The sequence below is a fragment of the Microplitis mediator genome, chromosome 2, assembly GCF_029852145.1.
Source record: "Microplitis mediator isolate UGA2020A chromosome 2, iyMicMedi2.1, whole genome shotgun sequence".
Lineage (NCBI taxonomy): Eukaryota > Metazoa > Arthropoda > Insecta > Hymenoptera > Braconidae > Microplitis > Microplitis mediator.
In genome coordinates, this window is record NC_079970.1 from 13,793,028 (window position 1) to 13,818,448 (window position 25,421).

Sequence of the window (25,421 nt, forward strand, 5' to 3'; positions counted from 1 at the left end):
TATATTAGGGCTGTTCAATTTAGCTGGTTAAGCTGGCTCAAAAAGTTAACCAAGCTAATCAGCTAGCTGACTGTTCGGCTTAGCTGGTTAACTTAAATTAGCTGCGCTAATGAGCTAAAGGCTAAGCCAGCTAAATGACCAATTGAATATTTTATCAAGTATCTATATATAGTATCTACATTTAAATATTGTAATGGTAAAATTCGATTGGAAATTGGTTTATCATATATTATTTAATACCAGCAACAAAAATGAACAATTTAATGGAATACATAATGTAGATCTAAAATTTTTTTAATTAATTATTTCAATGATATCTCTGTTTTGATAGAGAAAAATCAATAAATTCGCATTTTCTGGCGACAAACAGCTTCTTTTCAGAGAAATTACGTTGCCTGCAGTTGAAAAGACCCGCTCCGAAGGTGTGCTGTAAGAAGGAATGCCAGAAAATTTTTTTGCAAAACTGGCCAAGATCGGAAATTTGTGCCTTTTTGAATTCCACCAAAGTAATGGATGTTTGCCCTCGGAGTGGCAGTTTCTGATAGTAATAAGATAAGATAAAAGAAAAACTGATAGAAATGACAGAACGAGTTCCAGTAAATGAACCTGATTCTAGTAAGAATCAAAGAGAAAAGGATTTAGAGTACCTTTTTTATCCTGTACGCGGGTTGGCTGGAAATTTACAGAGAATGGCAAGACTGCTATTAAGAAAGAAATAGGAAAATTTAGCCGAGAGCCTACACAGAAAAAAAAAATTCTCGACTGAAGGTAAATATTCTTGATTCAAGAAAATTTTTTTGGAGACGAAAAAGAATTTTTTCAGATAAAGTAGAAATCTTCTCCGATCAAGACGATTTTTTTTAACGAAGACAAACTTTCTTGGTTCAAGAAAATCTTGACTAGGTTCCCGAAAACGTTTGTCTTCAAAAATATTTTCTTTACTCAAGATATCTTTTTTTTTCTGTGTACCATTCTGAAGGCAAACATCCATTACTTTGGTGGAATTCAAAAAGGCACAAATTTCCGATCTTGGCCAGTTTTGCGAAAAAATTTTCAGGCATTCCTTCTTACAGCACACCTTCGGAGCGGGTCTTTTCAACTGTAGGCAACGTAATTTCTCTGAAAAGAAGCTGTTTGTCGCCAGAAAATGCGAATTTATTGATTTTTCTCTAACAAAACAGAGGTATCATTAAAATAATTAATTAAAAAAATTTTAGATCTACATTATGTATTCCATTAAATTGTTCATTTTTGTTGCTGGTATTAAATAATATTTAGTCCAGTCGATGTGGACGAAAAAACGGTGCAAGATCAAAAAATCCGCTTTTATCAACCGATTTTGAAAAATTTTTTTTTAAAATGCTAGAAAAAATTTAAAACAAAAAGTTGATTTAAATTCGATGTGTGCAAATTTTTTTTGAAAAACGAAAAAGCGCGTCATTTTGTCCGCGCGCGTATAAACAAAAGGCTGTAACTCGGTCGCATATCAATATTTTTACAAATTTTTTTTTTTATTCTTTTGGTAAATCATATATCAACCATAAAAAAAATTGGTAACTTCCAAAAAAATTTTTTCGAATTTAAAATTTAAAAAAAGTAAAAATCACATTTTGTTAATTAAAGAATAGAAAAAGTAGAGAAAGTAGGCATAATACGTAGTGTCGTTTTCTAACGGATAACGATCACTTTCTCTTTCTAGCAATTCCCGAAGATATCCGAAGTCGAATTTTTTCTAAGTCCCGTAGCAAGAAATTTTGGCTATACTTTCGAATACGAGACCCCTCCGATTTGGCTGAAAATTTTATGAGAGATGCATATAGTGATGTAGATCACTATATACTATACACTGTAATATGTCTAAAATCTCGGAGGTTCGAAATTCGCCCGTTTGAGAACGTGGTGGCGTTCTACTCGCTAAATTGAAAACAGCGCGTAAAATCAAAATTGAAAGTTAAGTTTGAATTGAATTTAAATTGAGTTGAGAGTTAAGTTGTTTTAATCACTATTCTTTATTATAATATTTTATAATATTTAAAGTTGGACTTGAACTTGATTTTAAATAATAATTAAATTTTTCGAAATTGAATCGATTCTTTTATTTAACTAGTAGGTTTGTGAAACTAGAACACGAGGTCTCTATTTGAAACTTATAACAAATTTATTTTAAACAACAAGAAAAATTACAATCTGGTTGTCTTCGAAGCTCGAAGAGAATATTGATACATGATTTTGGTGCCCCACGTTTGAAATGAGTGGCGAAGGTGTCCCGCGTGGGAGGACTGATCGAGTGGGGGAATCACGTGGCTCCTCCACTTGAGCTGGACTCGCCTTGAGTCCCTTTGGTGCATCTGCACTCGGAGTGCCACAAATTTGGTTTTCAGACGTTTCAGTTACCTGCACGCCAACACCTTAGACACTCATCTCCGAGTCTCGACCTTTTTTTCGATAAGATTTACATTACGGTCTAGACTATAAGTACTTGGGAAAGCCCCAACAGTTTCCATCTGTTTTGGGTTTTTATAATATCTTTTCATACTTATTTTAATTCTACAATTCTATTTCTTATTTACAAATATTTTACTTAATTCTATTGTTCGAACTTTCATAAAAAAAATATTATCAAACAAATACCTTTTACTAAGAGTATTTTCTATTTTAATATTTCTATTTCTATTTTAATATTTTCTATTTCTATTTTCTCTCATTGACCATAAACTTTTATATACCTTTTACTTTAAACCTAATCTTATTGTAGTTGTTTAAATTATCGGGTTTTTCCCGCGTCGGGTTTACAATTTTATTTTTAAGTATGAGGGCGCTGGGAATAACCCAGTCGTCTTAAAGGTAGTCGCGAGTACGCGAATACGCAACAACACACACTCACTATACACACACACACACACACACACACACACACACACACACACACACACACACACACACACACACACACACACACACACACACACACACACACACACACACACACACACACAGACACACACATAGTGTAGTAAACTAGCGAAATTCTATTATTTACTAATTTTTTTAATTTAAAAAAAAAAATTTAAAAAAAAAAAAATTTTTTTTCGGGCGCATCGGTAAAAAAATCCTACAAAACCTTGATCTACATCACTATATGCATCTCTCATAAAATTTTCAGCCAAATCGGTGGGGTGTCGTATTCGAAAGTATAGCCAGCTGGCTTAGCCTTTAGCTAATTAGCTCAGCTAATTTAAGTTAACCAGCTAAGCCGAACAGTCAGCTAGCTAATTAGCTTGGTTAACTTTTTTAGCCGGCTTAACCGGCTAAATTGAACAGCCCTAATATATATATATATATATATATATATATATATATATATATATATATATTAGGGTGCCTCATTTGAAACGACTATTTCTTTTTTTCGCTCCATTGACGGAATATTGTTCTAGACATAAAAAAAAAATTTTCCAAAAAATTTGAGCCCTTAATTTTAACTTTAAGAACTCGCTAATTGAATTTGAAATTTTCCCATTCATTTAGCATTTAAAGTGGAGGTTTTTTTTTTTAATGATCTATAGCTCTGCTGCATTTCACGTTTTTTTACTGTCCATAGGCAGAAGTTGTAGGGGAACCTTTGTACTTCAAAAGTTCCTACGGTAAAATTTATGTGACAGGAACGGGGTCAGAGTTAAAAAATATCGGAATCAGTTTATAATATGCAAGAAAAACAAGTGTACAATGTCAAAAATTGGTACTGATGATAATTTATAGCAAAAAAAAATTTGTTTTTAATTTTGAAAAATCGAAAAAAAATAGTAATTATGGAAGGCCCACTACTGGACCGGGCTTAAAAGTTGCAGAATGGATAGAAGTTTAAGATAGGAAATTTTCAACAAAATCGAAGGATACACCCTTTTTTAAAAACACGGTTGAAAACTTAAAATTCAAAAATCTCGATCAAAAACATTTCGTATATTTGTTATGCATTTTTGTCTGAAAAGGCCAACTCAAAACGAAAATTTTGAATAAAAAAACATTGAATTTCGACCATTATTACGAAAGTTATGATCAAAAAACCATAAAAAGAGCGGTTTTTTTTGAAAATTCGATATTTTTTGAACCATTTATCAAAAAGATCTCAAAATTTACCGGGAAGCCTCTTTTGAGGGGTACTAAACAATACCAAAAATAGAAGAAAATCGGAAAAATCAATTTTTGAAACCGTCCGATTTAGCGTGGAATGCCCCATATAGATAAATTTTTTTTAAGTTATATTTTCATGAAAAAATAATATGATGTCCAAAAAAAACATTTAATAAATGAAAATTAAATTATTAATTTAACAAACCAAATACTGCAAAGATATCTTGAATTTTCATATGTATAATTCAATTTATTTCAGAAACAACAGATTTTACAGCCTTGGCTTACAGGACCTTTTTTGTAGCGAATTTGATTTCCTACAAATTTGTCATTTACCTTTTTTCGGTAACTACAATATTTTCTACGAAAAACTCAAAAAATACGCAAAAATCGATAAAAATCGACTTTTACATTTTTTAACTCTGACCCCGTTCCTGTCACATAAATTTTGCTGTAGGAACTTTTGAAGTATAAAGGTTTGCCTACAACTTCTGCCTATGGACAGTAAAAAAACGTGAAATGCAGCAGAGCTATAGATAATTAAAAAAAAAAACCTCCACTTTACATGCTAAATGAATGGGAAAATTTCAAATTCAATTAGCGAGTTTTTAAAATTAAAATTAAGGGCTCAAATTTTGTGGAAAATTTTTTTTTTATGTCTAGAACAATATTCCGTCAATGGACCAAAAAAAAAAAAAATAGTCGTTTCAAATGAGCCACCCTAATATATATATATATATATATATATATATATATATATATATAAACTTTTACACTAGTGGTATTTTTGGGACTTATTCGACTAATTATGATATTGATGATATTCGATGGAAAAGATATATTGTCGTTCTTAAGTAAAAGAAAGTAGACAGTGAGTAGCGTAATTTCTATGATTTTTTTTTTATTACACAGCACCTAAATCAATATAAAATTGTCGTACATCCTTTACTGCATGATATCACTGAATAAAACATAACTAAATATATCTATATTTTTACACCATATAAAGTTACATAATTCCAAAAATTAGTTAAATATATGTATATATAAACTAGGCATGTACGTCTACACTTATATATATATGGCACATCAGTCTGTTGAGTTTAATCAATTAAAAATGTCATTTTTATCATATCATTAAATACTATGCTACATTAAGAATACATATATTTTTAAAAAATTTCATTGTTTTTGGCATAATTATAATTGATACTATAAAAAGCACTACCGTATCATCTCCATGTATTTTTGTTTATGCTTACTCAACATTTCTGTAACAGTTACCAGCTGCTTTATAGTCGGCTAAAACAAAAGAAAATAAACATTAATACAAATAAATTCGAAAATTTTAGGGAGGTGTTGTTTTAATTATGATTTTCCAAAATCAAATTTTCGGCAAATGTCAACGTTTTGAGAATCTAGAAAGCTAACTTGACTATTTACCATATGATGTTGATATTTCGTATGTCTTGTAACTCTGATAACCGACTGAGCTCAATTTTACGTAAACCAATACAAGTTATGTACTGTTTGACGTAAAATTGAGCTCAACTGGGTGTCGGGGAACGAGGTTGTAACTGTCGAGGGTAACCTAGCTATAATTTACAGTCCAGTCGCGTATAAGTCCGCCGACTTATATTTCTTGGAAAACATTCCCCTGTATGACTACGAAAATAATCATGAACACACTCACACGCTTGCAAAGTAGGGGAAGTGTGAGTTACGGCGTTCGACTGCTGAGCAGAAGTGGGGGTACAGGAATTCTTAGAATTATATTCCCCTACACTCTTGTAGGCGGATTCATAACGCGATTCGACTGTACCTAAATTATCGGCAGTGATTATATTATAATTTTTATTTTATATAATCATTATTATTAAAAGTATTCTTCCCTACCACCGAAGTCGTTTGTTAAGCAGTTCTTGTATTACACTCGGGCGCTTAAGTTCCTAAATATATTACCAGAATAGTACTCATATAAAACGCATAATTGTGTATTTATTTTCAATTATCCTAAACCTAGTTATGGTTTATCCCATTAATGGCCTCCTAGTGCTGAGTAATTCGGCAGTAGTTACTTAATTGGCCCTGATCAACCAGCGTACGTAATAACAGCTCAGGAGAAATCATGCAGTATTATTCCGACTACTGCTGGCTATCCTGCCTCTATTAGTACATGCAGCAGACTGGTATTAGAAAGAATAGTGTTCTACCAAAAGAGTCCTTCTACTTTGTATAAACCGGTTGCTGAGAGTTTCCACTTAGGATCAGTTGGGTACAATGACGCTAATTATTATACCGTGTTGCAATTACAAGGAAGGTTCACATCGAGAAGAAACATCATCTTCGGCAATAAAAAATATTTTTTTAAACCTCAAAACGTCAATATCTTATAACTGGCATTCCGAAATTCTGAATGAAATAACCAAATAACTTTTTTTTTTTAAGTTTTGAATTTTCATTCCGCTGTGTTTAATATTCAAATTTTATAATATACCTGAGTTTTGGAGAGTACTTGAAGTTCACGTAGGTGAGAAACGCATATATGATGCAATGTTGCCAAGTCTCTGGCAGTATCGGAAATGTTTTTGTTTCGATATTCGACACCTTCCGATTCTGGTTTTTCGGTAACACTCTAGAAAAATAATTTGCTTGTTTATAATTACTTGCAACATTTACAGTTATTTTTTTTTTCATGCTATGCTTAATTACTTACGGATAACTGGTCAAGAAAAACAACCATTCTTTCTTTATTTTTCAGAATGAAAGGATTAACAACTTCCATATACGGTTCCTTACCACCAAATTCAACTAAGTTAGCTAAATTTTGCAAACATTTAGCCACCATTACTAAAGATCTAAATAAAATATTCCAACAATAAATTAGAATAATATATATGTAAACGAAATAACATTATATTAACCTTTAGCGTTTCACTTATATTACATAAATAGAAAAAGCTTAGATTATAGAAATATGATTGATACTCTCTAAGTATTGTTTCTATAGACGGTGCTCATCATCTCTGATCACCCCAAAATTTTAAGGCACCTACGGTAGTATAGGATCGGTAAAATAGTACTAGAACGACTAGGTCTAACAATGTTTGGAAACCCCAAAACTTAAGCACTCACAGTATATTTTGAATAATAAATTTACTCCTGCTCATGATCTAAAGTAAGTAGGGTACAAAATTTTTGATACATATGAAATTGTAAATAGAAATAGAAGAGTTTTAATTTATCGGGTCATATATGTCACATTGTGATTCTTTTACACACAAGTTCGTTGTATTTTGAGTTTAAGATCAATAATTTAGGACCCGATTGTAGTAGAAAAGATACACAAGCTTAAACCACGATGTGACCAATGTAATGCGAAAGCGGTTTCGGTCGATCATCATTCTACGAAGAGCGTGAAAACAGAGGTTTTTTAGTGAGAAGGAATCTCACACTACTGGCACAACACACCCAATCTCTTTTACAAGTCTAAAGTCTTATAAAAAGTTTTTCGACTTCTCTATAATGAAAAAAAAATAAAATAAAAATGTGTATATGTATGTCTGTGTGTTCACAAGCTATTAGTAGGAGAATCCGAAAGTAATCATGGAAGTTGTTACTGTAGAGTTCATTATCTCGGCTGTTTCAAGTTGAACAGATTTCTATTTTATTTTAATACGTATTTCTCAACAACACCTCATGTAAATTATCATCATTTTATAATGTAACTTCGTTCAACAATAACATCTAATTATTTTTAATGAACTAAATGAGATAAATTTGTACACGGAGAGAAATGTCAAGTAAATAGTCCTATGCAGCATAGTAATGGTTACATTACATCATAGTTTGTATACGCAGTCACATAACAGCGTCGTGACACAAACTATAGAGTAATGTAATCATTACTATGCTGCATAGGCACATTTACTTGAAATTTTTCTCCGTGTACATTTTTTTTTTTATTATTGTTAACAGTGTATAGCCTTGTCTGCCTTTTACACTTTTTGCCTTTAATCGTAACTGCTACCTTTTCTGTTCCCTCCCCTTTTTCATGCGGCTGTGGACCGACTGGTGCTTCTGTACGGCATCATTACGTGATGCCTTATACCCCACCTTTTTGCCGTGGGATTATAGTGGCAACGGGAAACCACAGAGAAAACCTTTTGCAAGTACAGCTGTTTTTTTTCGGAGTGGGTGAATTTCCAGTGATCGATAGAATTCCCATTTTACCTATCACTGGATCTTCAGTCCGCGCCTAGCGCATAGAAACCTCCGATCGAGCTCAATGTATGGCTAAGCGGTCACCCAGCCAAGTAGCAACCGTGCCCGGTGCTGATTAATTTTGGTGATCGCCCGAGCCACACAAGAACCAATCAGCTGCCTCTGCCCCCGATAAATTTGTAGATTTTTTGTAAGTAATTATTAGTCGAGTCTCTTAAATTTGAGTCCAGTGATGCCAACTTGGGGGTTTTCCCCCTAAATTTAGGGGAAATAATTTAAAACAGGGTTTTTTTAGGGGAAAATTTCTGCTAGGGAATTTTTTAGGGGGAACGTAAATAATCTTTTTATGACTGAAAATTTTTTTCACCAAACTCATGTCAAATCAAGACCTATGCAAGTCTTTGTTCCCCACGGTCTCCAACTTACTTAATGACCTAGGCAGTAGCTATGATTTCGAGTGCATTGCTAAAAATATTACACGCCCAGGCATAGAGGACGTACGAGAGAGATGCAAAACGTTTTTGATTGTGTTATCTGAAAACATACAATTACGATTGCCTGATAATTTATCAGTACTTAAAACTATGGCCGATCTTCACCCGAAAGTTGCAACATCACAACTCAAACCTAGTCTCAATAATATTCTAACTCAGATTCATAGAACTGATTTATATGGCAATAAAAATGACATCGAGTCGGAATGGAATAAAGTGCATAACAAGTCATGGTCTAATCTCGGAAATTCGGTCGATTTCTATGCTGAAGTATCTGACGATTGTGATGCTGCAGGACATAAACGGTTTAAAAACATTGCAAAGTTTGCTATGGCTTTATTATCGGTTCCAATTTTCAACGCAAGTATGGAACGCGCGTTTTCAATTTATAACATTTTCAAAAATAAACTAAGGAATAAGTTGACACTTGAATTGTTGCAAAGTTTAATGATGGTTAAATTTAGCATACAGAGAAACTATGGTTCGTGTGTATATTTTATTCCATCTTCTAGTATGTTAAAACTGTTTAATGTAAAAATGTATGACTTCAAAACTACTGACACTAATGAAGAACAAGCAGCTCATGAGTTCTTTAAAATTATTATTGAGTTGGGAATTAACATAGTCTAAATATTTATAATTATGAATATATATATTTTATTTATTTATAAATTACACGTACTGATGCCTATTCAGTAAATATAATAACTTTTTCCTATCAATTTCGTGTACTAATTGAATAAAACCTATTTACTTTTAATTTTCTGATTTAACATGAAAACTTATGTAAGTAAGTTAATTTATCAAATTTTAAACAACTAAAAATATTTGACTAATTTTTTTTTATTTAATTAATTCTATTAAGCAAAATAATATAAAATGAAACTCTCAATTCAAAAAATTTTTTCACGTTCGAGTTTAGGGTATTTTGGTTTGAATTCAGGGGATTTTAAAATAAACTTGGGGGAAAAAATTTCGACGAGTTGGCATCACTGTTTGAGTCACTGAATAGCCCAATTTATGATGTGTCATTGTCATAAGTTTCATACTACCTGGTACAAGGCATGTGATTGAGGGTTAAAACCCAAAACAAAAAAATATGCATGATCCCGAACGAATTATATTTGTCGGGTATTTAATTAAATGTTTTTAAAGAAAGGAATAAATATGGGATCGTAGTTACCGCGCTTTGTGTACAAACTAGGGGTGTGCTCATAGTATTCGAATCGAATAGTGACAGAAAATAATAGATTCTGTTTTCTCAAAATTTCAAATTATTTAAACAGTAATAAAAAAATAAATGATCTTAAGCTTATAATTTACAGCTAAAGGTTAATACAGAAATTATATGATGTGAAAGTTTCAATACCTCGCAGCTGCAGGTGGTGGTGACTCAGAGATCAGATTAAACGATCTAGGATTTAAAATAGCTGGACATAGCAAACGTAAAAATATAAATCCACTAACAACTCGTGTTCTGACAAGTCTTTCATGAGGCCATTTAGCTACAACTGCTCTTTGTAAACAGCCGCAAATGTACCTTAACGTTTTAGGGCATGCATCTGGGCTTGTGAAAATACTTAAAGTTACTTCATCTAAAACCTGAAAAAATAATCTATAGTTATCAAATGTAATACGGATTACCGCAAGTCAAAAATAAAAACTCATATATATATATATTTATTGATTTATTATGTAACGTGCCTTTTCATCATGAAAGAGTTCACAATTATTATCCGATCTTATAGTATATTACACACCTAGGGAAGTAAAGTAAGAAATTTCTCAGATCACATGTAATTGTTGGCCGAGGCGAAGCCGAGGTCAACAAACATGTGATCTGAGGCTTTCTTATTTACTTCCCGAGGAGTGTAATATACTATTTATGAATTAATTTAGGAATAGTACGAGTTTGAATTTTCCCGATTTTCAAAAAAATCATATTATGTCGATTTATTTATAAATAATTCTGAAACCCAACACGAAAGCCTCCTATAATTTTCATTATTTAGCTTGTTTATTTAATTAATTTTTCAAATAATTTGATGGCCTACAAAATTAGAAAAAAATTTTGTTTTTCAATTCTCGCAACGTCTCATCACGATGTAACTTGTAACGTATAATTTCATTAAAGCTGGACAAAAATAATTAGAACAATAAAATACACAAAATAAACGAATTTAGGGAAACAAAATCAGGCCACGTTACACTTTACCCGCCAATTATCTTTCTCATCTACCCCAGATCCCTACGGGCGCCAGCTGACTTTTCTTTTCCTGATATCAGCAATCATTCTAATTTTATCTTTCTTTTTTTTCCACGCAATCGTAATTTAAAAATTTTGAAAAACATGATTCGATTGTTGACGCAATTACGGTAACGTTGAAAAAAAACTTCCACTTTCCAGAAAACTAGGCTCCTTTGCCCCGAAGTACTTTTTCGAGGGTGTTGGCCCGCGGATATACATAAAAAAACATACGATGTTGCTAAAATAATACTTACTTGTAACAAAAATTCAGCATTGCTGCAAGCATCTTCTGGTGAATCCATTTTATTCGGATTTAATTCACAGCTTTGCTTACTTTCAATTAATTTTATGATAGTGTCACGTAAGGCAGCTTTTAAGAAAGATGTGCAAATTGATTTCATATAAAGGTCCATCAATGTCGTTGTAAGACTGGCAGCCCTGAATAAAGTGGGAGTTTCATCTTCTTTATCAACCTGCCAAAATATTTAAAAATCAATTAAGTCATAAAGTTGTAAATATTAAGAATTTACATGATTGTAATAATATACATACTTCAGCTTGATTCAATGATCGGAGTAAATCCGCTTCTTTGCGTTCATATCGGAATATTTTTAAAAGACTACTAGCTAACGGTACTCTGTCTGAATGACAAACATCCGCTAATGCTCGGACAACATGCAATTCTGGATCCAACAACAGTTGTTGTAAAGGACTGTACTCTTCAGGAGGCATGGCTAAATCATGCCGGTACCTATGAACAACGAAACATATAATCACAATTTTTATAACTACACGGAAAGATTGGAACTCGACTGGTTACTGTTCTGCTCGATTGTGGTGCAGCACCACAATCGAGCATTTCCTTCCAGCATCGTACTGAGTCGGATGCAGAACAGTAACCAGTCGGGTTTCAATCTTTGCGTGTACGATAAAAATGTATTATGTAAAAGAATAAAAGATAAGATTTAATCTTTACCGTATGCGTAATCGTAATGCTCCCCACTCTCCGATTGGAGTTATACCAGAAAAAGGATACCATTCATCCATTTCTTCTCCATTTAATAAATTCGCTAATTCTACAGACACCTCTGCTACTTCCGTGTCCTTACTTCGCTTTCCCTTGTTATACAATGTCAATGAGAATGTCATTACATCGGGAGGTACATCTCTGTTAAACAAATGGCATTATTAAATTAAATATATTATCCAACACATGATTGTATCAACCGACTATTACGATATGCAAGTCCGATAACTTTATGGGTTTACAAAATGAAAGGTAATGTTTTGAGTTTGATGAACTTGAAAATATAACTTTTATCAATAAAAAAATTACAACATACGGCAAACCAGAATAACGTAAAAATAATAATTTTTTCAGACTTTTCATTTACATTGAGATTTGTTCAATCTGTAGAATCTAAAAATATAGGCTACCATAGTATGGGTCATTCTTTTTTTCTTAACTTACGAATTAATGAATAATGATCGATAAGATTAATCGTTTGTATCGAATTTACTAATGTGCAATAATTATCTAAACTCATTATTATTAGTAAGGTAAAAGATCCAGTACCCGATCAGAGAATTAGTGCCCGATCACTCCATGTATTTGTATATCTATATTTAGTAAATATAGATATGCAAATGCATGAGTGATCGGGTACTAGTTCCCTGATCGGGTACTGGGCTTCTTACCGTAATGATCTATTTTTTAAAAATAAAATTCATAACTCTGAAAGTGGATTTGACTACTAAGAGAATAAAAAAAAATTGTTAAAATATCGATTTGCTGCCGAGTTACACTCTTTTGTTTATCCGCGCTCAAACGAAATGACGCGCTTTTTCGTTTTTCGCGCTTTAATAATTTTTATCTCAACAACTATTCGTCGTAGAGACTTAGTTCAAAATTCATTTTGTTCGTTATTAAATCCCAAAAACAATGATACTAGTTTGTCTCGATAACTTCTCAATACTTTCAGAGATATTTCATTTTACATCTAATTTTTTTATAAAAAAAAATGATCACCCTCCAAATTTATGGTAACTTTTTTCCTTATATTTTTTTCTAGTATTTTGAAAAAAATTTTTTCAAAATCGATCTTTACCCACCGAAAAAATGATCTTTGACCATTTTTTCGTGCGCACCGACTGGACTATGCTGTACATAGAGGAACGGTAGCATGCGCACACATAAGCTTGGACGTGTACTTGGCACGAGGTACTACCAGTTTTCTGGATGTTTCATTTTAAAGTACTTAGAAAGGTGGAGAAATAATTAAGCATAAGTAAAATAGCCGAAAATTTGATAGCGATCGCAAAGTTCTCTAAACCCAGCCGCGCGTGTTATGTTCAATATTTAAAAAATAATTCCGTACATACTCTAATAAGAATTCTTCGTCCCATAATGGATGTAAGCAAGTTTTAACTTTTGTACGTGCCACTTTTACGTTGTTGAGCGCCACTATGATAAATGGATTTGGAACTAATTTATAGGGAAGTCTGTGAGCATCCAAAATATGCAGATGAAGTGATCGTAATTCACGTAAACGTGCGACTTTAGGTGCACGCGATAACTGTGATACACAGAGAGGTTTCAATGCATTTATCCAATCTTGCGCACTTTCAGAATTAGGTGCAGCTAAATATGTAATAGTCGCTAAACAAGGAAGAGCACGTTCAACCAGTTGAAAACAATGAGGTCTATCAAATACGCTATCGTGAACCTGAAAAAAACCAAGAGAGATATTAATGTTTATTTTGTTACTCTCAAGTAAATAAAGTATTTTTATGTTTGAAAATAAACATGAAACTAAGCACAATATTATTATAATGAAATGAAAAATAAATTACATTTCTTTTATTACGATTTGTTAATGGAAATATTTAAAGTAAGAGAGTATGATCTATTTGAACTAGTTTTTCTGTCAATTATTTTATGTAATATAAATAATATTATTTCCGGTGAAAAATAAATATTTCTTGGAAAGTGGAATTTCTATAGCGACGTATTAATAAGCAAGTATTATAAGAAAGGAAATATAAGTATAGTTGGACATGGAAAAACAGGGTAATGCATGAAGTACAAGTCCAATCATTTAAAAGAATGATAAGCCGAAAAAAGTTGGGAAAGATATAATGTAGAATGCCTTTATGCATGTGAGTATGAAATCTAGAGGTGTAAGGGATGAAATGCAACAGGGATCACGCAAACTAGAATGAACATATCTATTCTCCATACCTTCAACACTACTTTCCAAGTAACACAAGCTTGAGCAAGATTCTGGTGCCAGTGCCTTGAGCAAAATCCTTAGTCAGTAGTATCTTTCTACGTATGGGTCTTGCGCAAGATCATGTAGCAAGAAATCGACATTAAGACTTGTGCATGTCTTGCTCAAGGCATGTTACACAAAAATATTGAAGATATCTTAGAAACGATGCAGTTGAAAAGTTTCTGGCGCATTTCTTGCACCAGTAACTTACAGCAGGTACTTAAGCAAGCCATGCGCAATTATTTTCGACTATAGTCTTTCTCCAAAATTTAGTTATAATCTGGCACGAATTTCTCGTGTACGGCTTGCACTAGACTTGCTATTGAAATCTAGCCACAAGTATCTGCAGCACGACACATAGGTAGGAAAAGATACTAACGTCTATCAAACTTGAGACCAGGCTTGCTCAAGCCTTGAACAAGATTGTTACATGGGTATTATCGCTTGCGTTTAAAGTTTAGCGCATACGTGAAGATTCGAAAACGTCACTACATCTGTAGTGAACAATTTTCATCTAAACGTTTTGGCATCGTGTATGTTAGCCCCTCGGTGAAAAGAAGATTCTGTATGCAACCGAAGGACCAAAGATGTTTGCCACTGTTTCTTATATACTTTGGGTCAAAGATTACGAAAAACATGGTTGTTCGCTCAAGAGTTATATAAACGATTGTTATTAACAAGTTTAAAGTTCAACTAGTCATAACGAGGCGCTAACGAAGAGTCGTCTCACGAAGCGTTGATTTCGCGAGAACATTTATTCCAAAAAAAATATTTGGAAAACAACAATACACGAAAAAATATAGAAACCAGTTAACCCTACAGGTCAGCCCTAAAACTTACCGTTGTTTTATAACTCCTGCAGCTCGAGAACATTATTCTATTTTTAAGGGTATGTCAACTTGATTATACTTACGAATACGGCACACCTCCGTTTACTTAAAAAAATACTGAATACTGCACATATTAACACTTATAACATAGTGCTATGTGTTAAAGTTGGCGATAAGGGCGAATAGATACGCAAAAGTTGGAATACGTGACTCGGTTGGCGCTGTTAATTGATCAGCTTTCAAAAAATAAATTAAAATTAAATACTGAATATTAATTTTATTTAAAACCGTACGATGGACGATGGCGTTTAGGTCTATCCCATTTATAATTTTGTGGTAACTTCAGTGTTAGGTATGAGGCAGGGTGTGATGGAGGTGCCTCACTGACAATTCCACCCTCTACCATCACACCCGGGATGAAACCGAACATTGTTCGGTGTCTAATGAATTATATTTGTTAAAGATTGTTATTGGTGAATTAGCGGTGTAATTAACATTCAAAATTACGTGATAACCATTAATTGATTGTTAGTAAATTTTAAACATGTGTCTGAGTGTACTCGGTCTAAACATCAAAATATCGGCTTATTTGTCTCCATTGCCAGGAATTTCGTTCGGGAAACTTTTATATTACAAAAATACAGCTTACATGAAATTTTCAAGTAAAAATATGAGGTACCGTATTTGGATGTATATCCCTTTTCAAGTGCTCAATAGGTACCAAAACTAGGATTTTTAAAAAAATGGAAGCAATAAAAATCTACGAATTAAATTCATTAAAATTTAAAGAAAATTAAAAATTTTACCTGATATAGATAAGCACAGCTAAGATCTATAAGTCCTTTTGGCTTCGTTCGTTTAGGATTATCATACAAATAAAGATGTGTATCAGTTGCATCCACTAAAAGTACAAAATATAGTGCTTTCCACTTTTTATTTTTTTCCGACTTCTTTTCTAAGTATCCTTGCATTTTTATGCCTTTATTTTTCTTAGCTCCTGATTGTTCACGACACTCTCTTAGTGTTGCATAAATCTTTTCGGCATGTTGTACGTCTCTGTTAACTCTTACACTGCCATCAGGTTCAGTTACCATTGCTTGAACTAATGTATGTCCTTCAACTATTTGTTCTTTCCTGTAACGGTTTATTACGGCGTCAAGACATTCAAAAGTTCTTCCTCCCATCAAATATCGAACACCTTTTTTTTCAATTCTAAATCGTTGAATTTGATTATTTATGTGAAAAAATAGTGAATAATCACCAGGACTGTTATCAGATGGTCTGACCTAAAGATTTTATTTTCATAAGTTGATATGATAATTATATGCTCAAGTGAAGATTCATCTATTGTGGATAGTTAATATATTTGTTTGTGGTTTCTATTTTTAAAAATTTTTTTTCGTAATGACAAGACTGGGTATATTCATAGGGCGCAGAGGTACTTTTAAAAGATTATAAGTTATGAAAGGCATATTTCTTCAATATGAAATTGTTGTGAAATTTTAAGATTATTTTGTTCACTATAAAATAAAACTGAGGGAATTAAATTATAACGTAAAATTCATGAGTTATCAGGGATTAAAACCATATTTAGTAATTTTCTTGACTCTTTCCAAAGCTATTAAATGATTGGAAGAAATAGTTAAAATTTTAAGTTTAAGGGCAAAAACTAAAACTTATTACCCAATCTTTAAGATTATTTTTACAGAAATTATATGGGTTTTAGTTTCACAGCTATATGGACTTTAACAATGAATAAAAACTAATTTTTTTGAAAAATTGTGAAAATTTTAAACAGCCATAATTTCTAAACTAATCGACCAATTAAGCCCATCTTCGGATTTGATCAAGATAATTACTCATAGAATAAGTGTAGGGAATTTTATTAGGATCCGATAAGAGCCGTAGACGTTATTATGATGACAAGAACAATTATAATCACGGGGCGTACAAGCACGTATAAAACATCATAAGTAATAAAAGTCATACTTTAAAGATTTTAAGAGTTCTGGAATTTACAGATTATTTTTTTCACAATAAAGTATAACCGACGGAATTGAGCTATAATAAGAAATTCATGTTCCATTATTAAGAAATCTAATTTGGAATGATTTGAGATCAACCATTAAATATTTTTGAAAATAAACAACAAAAAATTTGGAAAATTCAAAAGTGCACGCCTCATAACGTTTATTTAATTTTGAAGTCGAAATAACTTGTATTCCTAAATTATGGAGTAAAACAAAAAAAAATTTTTTGCTACAATCACGCTACTGTTTATGTCAACATTTGACGCCAAAAAAATAGAAAGAAAGTAAAAAAGAGTTGTGCCGAAAAAGCCGTCTGGATGCAGCAGCGGTAAAAGGCCTATAACAGAATATATCTATGTATATGAGGTTTGCAAAAATATCCGTCAGAGGTAGCACCAGTAGAAAAAAACATACACGTGATTTTGTATACAAAAATGCTATCAGTCATCACTTTTAATATAATATTTAAAAAACGATAGTGAATGTCGAAAGGGTTCATTCTGAGAAAATTCTGAACAAAATAAAAAAAAACCGCTCTCGATACGATAATTTTTTTGGCAGTTATTCGGACTACACCCGAAAAGAGTTAATACATACAGACATCCGGACGTCCAAGTAAAATTTTTTTCAAACTCGTTTTTTCTTTAAAGTAGCAGAACAAATGTTTTTTAAAAAACATAAAGTAAGTTTTCTCCAGTCTTTTCTTGATATACGTGTACTCATATTTATCCTATGGATAAAATGTAAACATTATAGTGCCATTTTAAAGCCAAAAAATTGCTTGACCTTGACGTGTTGAGAGTATAGCACTATACCTCAAACGCTTAGCGTTATGAGGCGTACAAAATTCCATGTGAATAATAACAATTCCGCCATAAAAAAGTAATAAAAGTCTAAAATTTAGAATGAGTTCAACTTTAACCTTGAATAACGTTTAAAGAAGTGAATATATCAACAAATTATAAGAGATCTTTTTCTATTATGGCTGTATCTTATTTTGTTCAAGAGAAAGAAAAATAAATGTAAAAAGTGGAAAATTTATCGTCTTGAGGGCAAGGTTTAATGTGGATATTAATAACTTTGTTGGTCTGATATTTTAATTTAGACCATAAACTGAAAATTTAGAGGGCGCTGTAAAATAAAAAATCAACTTCGTAAATAACGGACACTCTGGTGTTACATATTCATTGAAAACATCATCTCGAGAGACGTGATAGGGGATTCCTTGAGCATGTATTTCAAACAAAATTATTTATTCGAGATAAATTTTACTTACTAAAAAACTTCCGGGTCCTGCTTTAACCAACATGTCAACAGCTTCGCTTTTAGTAACATTAGGATGAAACCATGAAAATACCGTGTTGGGATCAATTGAATCATCTAAGTCCTCAACCAACTCTCGAAAAATTAAGCCTTGTTCTCCAGTTCTATGAGCAGTCACCCAAAGCCACCCATCCCCCATGTCGTTGTGTACGAAAAATATATCACCTTTTTGAAAGCTGAGCTCATCAGTATCGGGCATTTTTGTATATGGCAAAATGGCAACAATCCGTTTTTTGTCATTGACAGGCTCAGGGGGAGGTATTGGGTGTATTAATCGCTCTCTCTTTAGTAAATCTGAGCAATGAGTATAGTAAGCTACTAAATCAGATAAGCTATTAAATTGTCGACCTCCTATATAATAATCCCCACAAACGGCTGTAATTCTGAAATGATTAATTCCAGTTCTTCCGAGATAGGATAAAACATAACTCCCAGGTTTTCTATCACTTTCTCTGACCAAATAACTACCCATCTTATTGGCATCCCATAACCTCTCTTCTGCTGTAAATCTATCAAGTCGTCCATGATACCACCTATTATGAATGTAATAAAAACAGTAAATAGCATAATATCGAATTAAAAAAAAAAAAATACTAAAATTAAATTTGCTATAAACGGAAAATAAAAAAGGTATTAATATCTTTACTGATTTTCGGGTGGTGCAGTTAAAAGAGTAGAACTAGCATTGTCTGGCTCTTCTGTATCTTGTAAATCATCTGGTATGTTTTCAAGGAAAGGATCAAATTCACTATCGACGTTCAATAGCTCGTTAGTGCCTCCATCTTCACTTCCAGTACTAGGAGACCCTCCTTTGCTAGAATGTTCAATCTAGAATAAAAGTCAATGAAGTTGCTACATACACAACACGTGTTTTAAAAGTGCGAATTGTATATGTGCTTAATAATTATATTCAGTATACTGAATCACTATAGTGATTTAAATTGAACATTTTGATAAATATTATTTACTACTTATTTGTAAATATTAGTGAAGAAAATTGTGCTTATATACTTTTTTAAGTGTTCCAAGATAATTAAGGTTAACTATCCGTATGTATTATTTATTGATATAAATTATTATATTATTATTTAATCTACTTTCTACTAAATGTTATTAAATTATTAATTTAAAATATTTATTATTGATTATTTAATATTTAAAAAATAAATATTTAAAATTAATAATCTAATAATATTTTGTATGAAGTACATATATAATATATATTGATTATTCTCTAAATTTAATATTTTTTATAAATAATTAAATATTAAATAATAATGAAAATTAAATATTTAATTAAATTATTAATATTTAATATTAATTTCTCTAAAATAAAATTTTCTCATCAACCCTGATTAAACAAAATGATTTCACACGTTAAATGTCCATAAGAGACAGGATTAGAAATGATTTGAAGGATTAAAAAGTATTTAAAAGGATTAAAAAACAAATCATTTTTAATCATTTTGTTTAATCAGGGAACCTAAGATTCTGTTATTGTAGATTTTATGACTATTAATGGTACTATTCAATTTCTATTCCAGTTCTTAAGATGGATAAAACAAATGCGGAAATTTGTAAGGACTGTCACTATTGGAAGATGCTATGGCAGTAATATGGACATAATTTAAAAATAACATTCGAACAATATTATAAAATTTATGTTACACTTAATGGAAGAAAATAAATATTTATTTATTTAATTTTTCAAATTTTAACTAATTTTTATTAAATGTGTTGATGATCTTTTTCTAGTTCTTTTATTATTTTATTGTAATTAATTATTTGTATTATACTGTATATTTTCAGATTCTGAATGATTTTTATAACTCAATAAATAACCAGTTATTTTAAAGTTACTTCTATGGTTTCTAATTTTTTTCAAGTGTAAACATTTTTTAGAGCTTTTTTTTTGGACAAAAATACAAATATATTTTTAATTTATACTAAATTCCATTTCTACTTTTATGCTGAATGTGTGATGCAATAATTATCTGAATCTTCTGACAATAAGAATATCATTCCAGGATATGACAACAATCAATAACGACTTTTATTCAAAGGCAACTATTATTTTTAATATTAGAAATATTATTATAAAAATTTCATTGATTGTAAACCAAACTCTTTATCAGCCTTATTATCAAAAACACTTTATGTGTGTTAAAATTAAACGTTTAAAGTGTTTACTACACTTTAAACACTAAAAAGGGTTTAGTAAGTGACTACAAGTATTTAAACGCTTGAAGTGTTTTAAAACAAAACACTTGGATTTGCAGTGTACACACAGACACTCGGACATCCTTCTGAAAATAGTCAGAATAGCTTCCTATACGGAAAGAAAATTATGGGAAGTTTTCTAATCCATTATGGGAATAGTTCCCATAATGATATGGGAATTGTACCCATATCATTATGGGGATGGTTCCCATATATTATGGGAACCATCCCTATAATAGTATGGGTACAATTCCTATACCATTACGGGAACCATTCCCATAATGGTATTGGAATAGTTCCTATAGCAATATGGGAACCAATCCCATAATGGTATGGAAACTACTCCTATAATACTATGGGAACTTTTCCCATAATGTTATGGGAACCATTTCCATAATATCATAAAAATTTATTTTGCAAAATAGTGTAGAAATTTTCCTCATGATATCGAGAGATTCAAATGAAGCTTCTTCGACGCTAAATTTGTTAAAAAAAAAAAATTTTTGTTAAGAATTTAAATGTTTTTGCCAAATACATATTGCACGACTCATAATGCGAAGCATTAGGGAGTGCTTTACGATCGAAAGTTTTTTTTCGCCTCCTTTCTACAAATATTTTTTTTTTTCAGTGTTTGAATTTTTGTTTTTATATTTAATAATATTTCTGTGTATTGTAAAAGTGATTACCACACTTTTCTCAAAATTAATTTTTTCATGATAGTATGGGAACCATTCCCATAATATTATAGGAATGGTTCCTATAATAGTATGGAAACTATTCCCATAATATTATGGGAATGATTCCCATAATGGTATAGGAACTATTCCTTTACCATTATAGGAACTATTCCTATAATATTATGGGAATAGTTCTCATACTATGATAGAAACCGTTCCTATAATGTTATGGGAATGGTTCCTATAATTTATGGGAATGGTTCCTATAATTTATAGGAATAGTTCCTATATATTATTGGAATGATTCCCATAATATTATACAAAGTATTCCTATAAATTATAGGGACCATTCCTATAATTAGAGGAACCATTCCTATAACGTTATGGGTATCATTTCCATAATTATAAGAACTATTCCTATAATTATGGGAAACATTCCTATAATTATAGGAACTGCTCCCATAATTTATGGTCGTAATTCCTATGATGGTATAGGAAAAAATTTCACAAAATTATGGGAACAGCTTCCATAATTTTCTTTCCGTGTAGAACCTTAAAACGTCGACATCTGATGAAATTTCGATTTTTGCAAATCGGGGTAAAAACAATAACTTCCCAATTTTTCGAAAATCGTCGATTTTCTTAGCGGGAAGTTAAAAAAATAACTTGTTAAAATATGATAATTTCATTCACCATATGTTTTTAAATGAGTCAACATATCATATAATTTCTTCCAGGATTTGAGAAAATTGATCAATCTATTAATCTGATTAAGCTTTTAAAATAATGAAATCAGTTTCTAGCGGGTTCGAATCACGGTAAATCATAGTGATCCAAGATATCGCAGTGAGTCGCAGTGATTTGACGTAAATCAGTGTAATTTACCAAAAATCACCGTTATTTTACGGTGAATCACTGTGATAAAAAAAAAGTTCAAAATGTAGATTTCCCGTCCTTTGTAATTTCACACTACACGGAAAAAAATATTAGTAAATAATACTCAGATTCTCATCAACAGCGCACCTAGACTGAATATTAGTAAATACTATGGAGTAGAACGTAAGAAATTAATAACAGATACATTTTTTTGACAAGTGTCTTGTAGTTTTTTAAAGTTTAAGTATAGTAATTTTTAACAGTCAAGCAGTATATTTCAACGATTAACTGTTAATTATAGCAGTTTAAACATTAAAATCATAATTTTACTGATTGAAACGACATTAGTTATTGAACATAACATAAATAATTAGAAGTTGAACTACAATTATTGTCAATCATTTTTAACTTCCCGCTAAGAAAATCGACGATTAAGTTATAAATTAAGTTAAAGTTATTGAGTGTCTGTATGTATGTATGTATGTATGTATGTATGTATGTATGTATGTATGTGAGTGTGTGTGTGTGTGTGTGTGTGTGTGTGTGTGTGTGTGTGTGTGTGTGTGTGTGTGTATGTATGTATGTATGTATGTATGTATGTATGTATGTATGTATGTATGTGTGTGACCGGTCTATAACTTTTTAACTAATGAACCGATTTGGATGGTTAAGGCGGCAATCGAAAGAGCTTGTTGGCCATCAACTTTTCTGAGAATTTCAGATCATTTGATCAAGTAGACTCGAAAATATTGGCGAATTACGGAAAAAAATTTTTTTTTTTTTAGTTTTTTATTGATTTCTCAGAAACGACTCAAACGATCGACTTCAAAATCTAATCAGCTCTAGAACTCAATAAAACACGTCGATTGCCGCCTCAACCATCGAAATCGGTCAATTCGTTCGTGAGATATCGTGGGAGAAAGAAATGCTAAAAACGGTTTTTTTCGAAATCAATGGAATACAAACGTATTTTCGAGCTCGAAAATGTATTGACAACAAAGTTTTCGAGCTCAAGGAGCTCGAAAACAGCGGGTAGTTTTGGGGCTGGCCCGCAGGGTCAACCGATAGACAGATTTTTTTTTTAATTTTTTTAAAAAAAATCCAAATTTTTTTGAAAATTACTACTTGAAATTTTTTTTTTCTTCTCAATTTTTCAAACTCTGAGGTCTTTTATAAATCCTCGAAAATTTCCAGTGATGTTTTGTGAAATAAGCCCAGCTGGGAAAACATTTTTTCTTTCAATAGATAAAAAAAAATAGAAGGAAAAGTCGGCCCACTCTGCGTTAAGCGACATTCTTTTCAGAATTAAACAAAGCTTTTTTTAAGATAAAAAAAATAAAAATCGATAACGTCGGACTTCGAGAAAATTGCGATTTTTCTCGAAAAAGTGAAAAGTTCCATAGATTTTAATATCTTAGAATTTTTTTTTCGGAAAGTACATTCAAAGACAAACATTTTGAAGAAAAAATACGTCCCAAATGGTCAATTTTTAAAGAAGTTATAGCTATTCGGCAGAATAAAAGCCTTTTTGTGAAAAACTCATAACTTTTTTCGGGTTGGGTAAAAAAATTTGAAAATTTCCTAAAAAATCATTTTAATAGTGTAGAAAAGAAAAAAAAATTTTCAGTAGAAAGATATTGTCTTTATCATCTCTGATTTCAGTATAAATCGTGCTTGAAACAGGTATTTTTTCAGTATCGTTTAAGTATGAAAAATTCAAAAATATACCCAAAACATGAAATCATTTGAGAATAATATGGGTATGAATTGGGTTTGATTCTTAAAACAACCCTGGTTAAAAAAGAGAATTAAAAAGGATTAAGCCATGTAACGTGGCCATTTAAGAGAGGATTGGCAGTATTAAAAAGGATTAAAAATATTGAAAAATTAATTCTTTTTAATCCTTTTCAATTCTCTTTTCCAACCAGGGAAACTGAAACTTTACTCAATTTCTACTAGATCGAAAATAAAACTAAATTAAATTTAAATTTCTGGTAGAAAAAAATTCGCTAGAGAAATCACATAATATGTCTGTGCAAATTTATAAAAGACCTCTTAGTTTACCCTGATTAAAAAAAGTGATTTAAAACGATTTGCAATGTTAAATGCCCATAAGAAGAGGGATTCAAAAGTATTCAAGGTATTCAAAAGCATTAAAAAGTATTTAAAATTTTTTATTTCGAATCGTTTTAAATCGCTTTTTTTAATCAGGGTAGACCTAATCTCAATAGAAATAAATGTCATTGTCAACAGTATTCGATTTTACATTCAACTTATATCAATATCGAACACTAAAAATGTGTCATAACGACAAATGTATACAATCCTGTTAAAACTGATTACTCACATAAAAATATTTTGAATAAAACCACTTTTATACAAATTTCATATCCCTTTATTAATTAAAATATAGATTTTAAATTAATCAAAAAAAATTCAATATGAAGACATGGTATAATCGCTATATATATATATATATATATATGCGTGTGTGTGTGTGTGTGTGTGTGAGCTTATATATGCTTTTGTATTAATGATTTATTTTTTATTTACTTCTTTTCATGTTACAAATAGAAATGTAAACTCCAAACGTTAGAATGGTAAATAGTAAACATTACAAACAATAACAACAACTATACCTTAGCATTATTCGATACACTAGGGCCTCCACGCACAAATTCTGCCATTCTTGAAACTATTCTTTATAAAAATATGTATAACGTAGAAAACTTTACACTGTTTCGCAACCACCATTCATTGCATCAAGATATTTAAAATAACATTATTTAAGTGTAAACATTAACTTTACATAGTAAAATACAAAAAATATAAGGCTGTTATCATTAATCATTTTGCACACTAGAAATGTGACATCAGACATTCACATTTAGCCTACTCTAAATCACCAATACATTAGGTAGGTAAAATATAAGATCTGTCCAGATTATTACTTTGAATGTAAGGGCCAGAGACAACTTGCAAAAGTACGCGACTAGAGTGCAGTATTTTTTTCGTTGTACAGTTGGTTGTTTTCATCTTTAAATGTCCACCCTAATAGCACAGTTTGCTTGGTAAAAGTTTCCTTGAATTTTTCGT

At 31.2% G+C, this 25,421-nt stretch overlaps 1 protein-coding gene across 1 annotated transcript; it reads right to left on the reverse strand.

Moving 5' to 3' along the window:
* Positions 1-5,228: 5,228 nt before the first annotated feature.
* LOC130678758 (ras GTPase-activating protein 1) lies at positions 5,229-25,271 on the reverse strand. The gene is made up of 12 exons (XM_057486203.1): positions 24,965-25,271; positions 19,199-19,380; positions 18,506-19,085; positions 16,006-16,485; positions 13,480-13,823; positions 12,074-12,265; positions 11,650-11,848; positions 11,352-11,570; positions 10,219-10,451; positions 6,848-6,989; positions 6,629-6,766; positions 5,229-5,433 (listed from the first exon to the last, which is right to left on the reverse strand). The coding sequence occupies exons 1-12, from the start codon at positions 25,010-25,012 to the stop codon at positions 5,356-5,358; spliced, it is 2,835 nt and encodes a 944-aa protein (XP_057342186.1). The 5' UTR covers positions 25,013-25,271; the 3' UTR covers positions 5,229-5,355.
* Positions 25,272-25,421: the final 150 nt, after the last annotated feature.

Excerpts from the sequence above, each read along its gene's own strand:
- LOC130678758 (XM_057486203.1), bottom strand. The coding sequence starts at position 25,012 with ATGGCAGAATTTGTGCGTGGAGGCCCTAGTGTATCGAATAATGCTAAG. Across the intron at positions 19,381-24,964 it reads GTGTATCGAATAATGCTAAG|ATTGAACATTCTAGCAAAGG; the intron begins GTATAGTTGTTG and ends CTTTTATTCTAG. Across the intron at positions 19,086-19,198 it reads ACTGCACCACCCGAAAATCA|GTGGTATCATGGACGACTTG; the intron begins GTAAAGATATTA and ends CATTCATAATAG.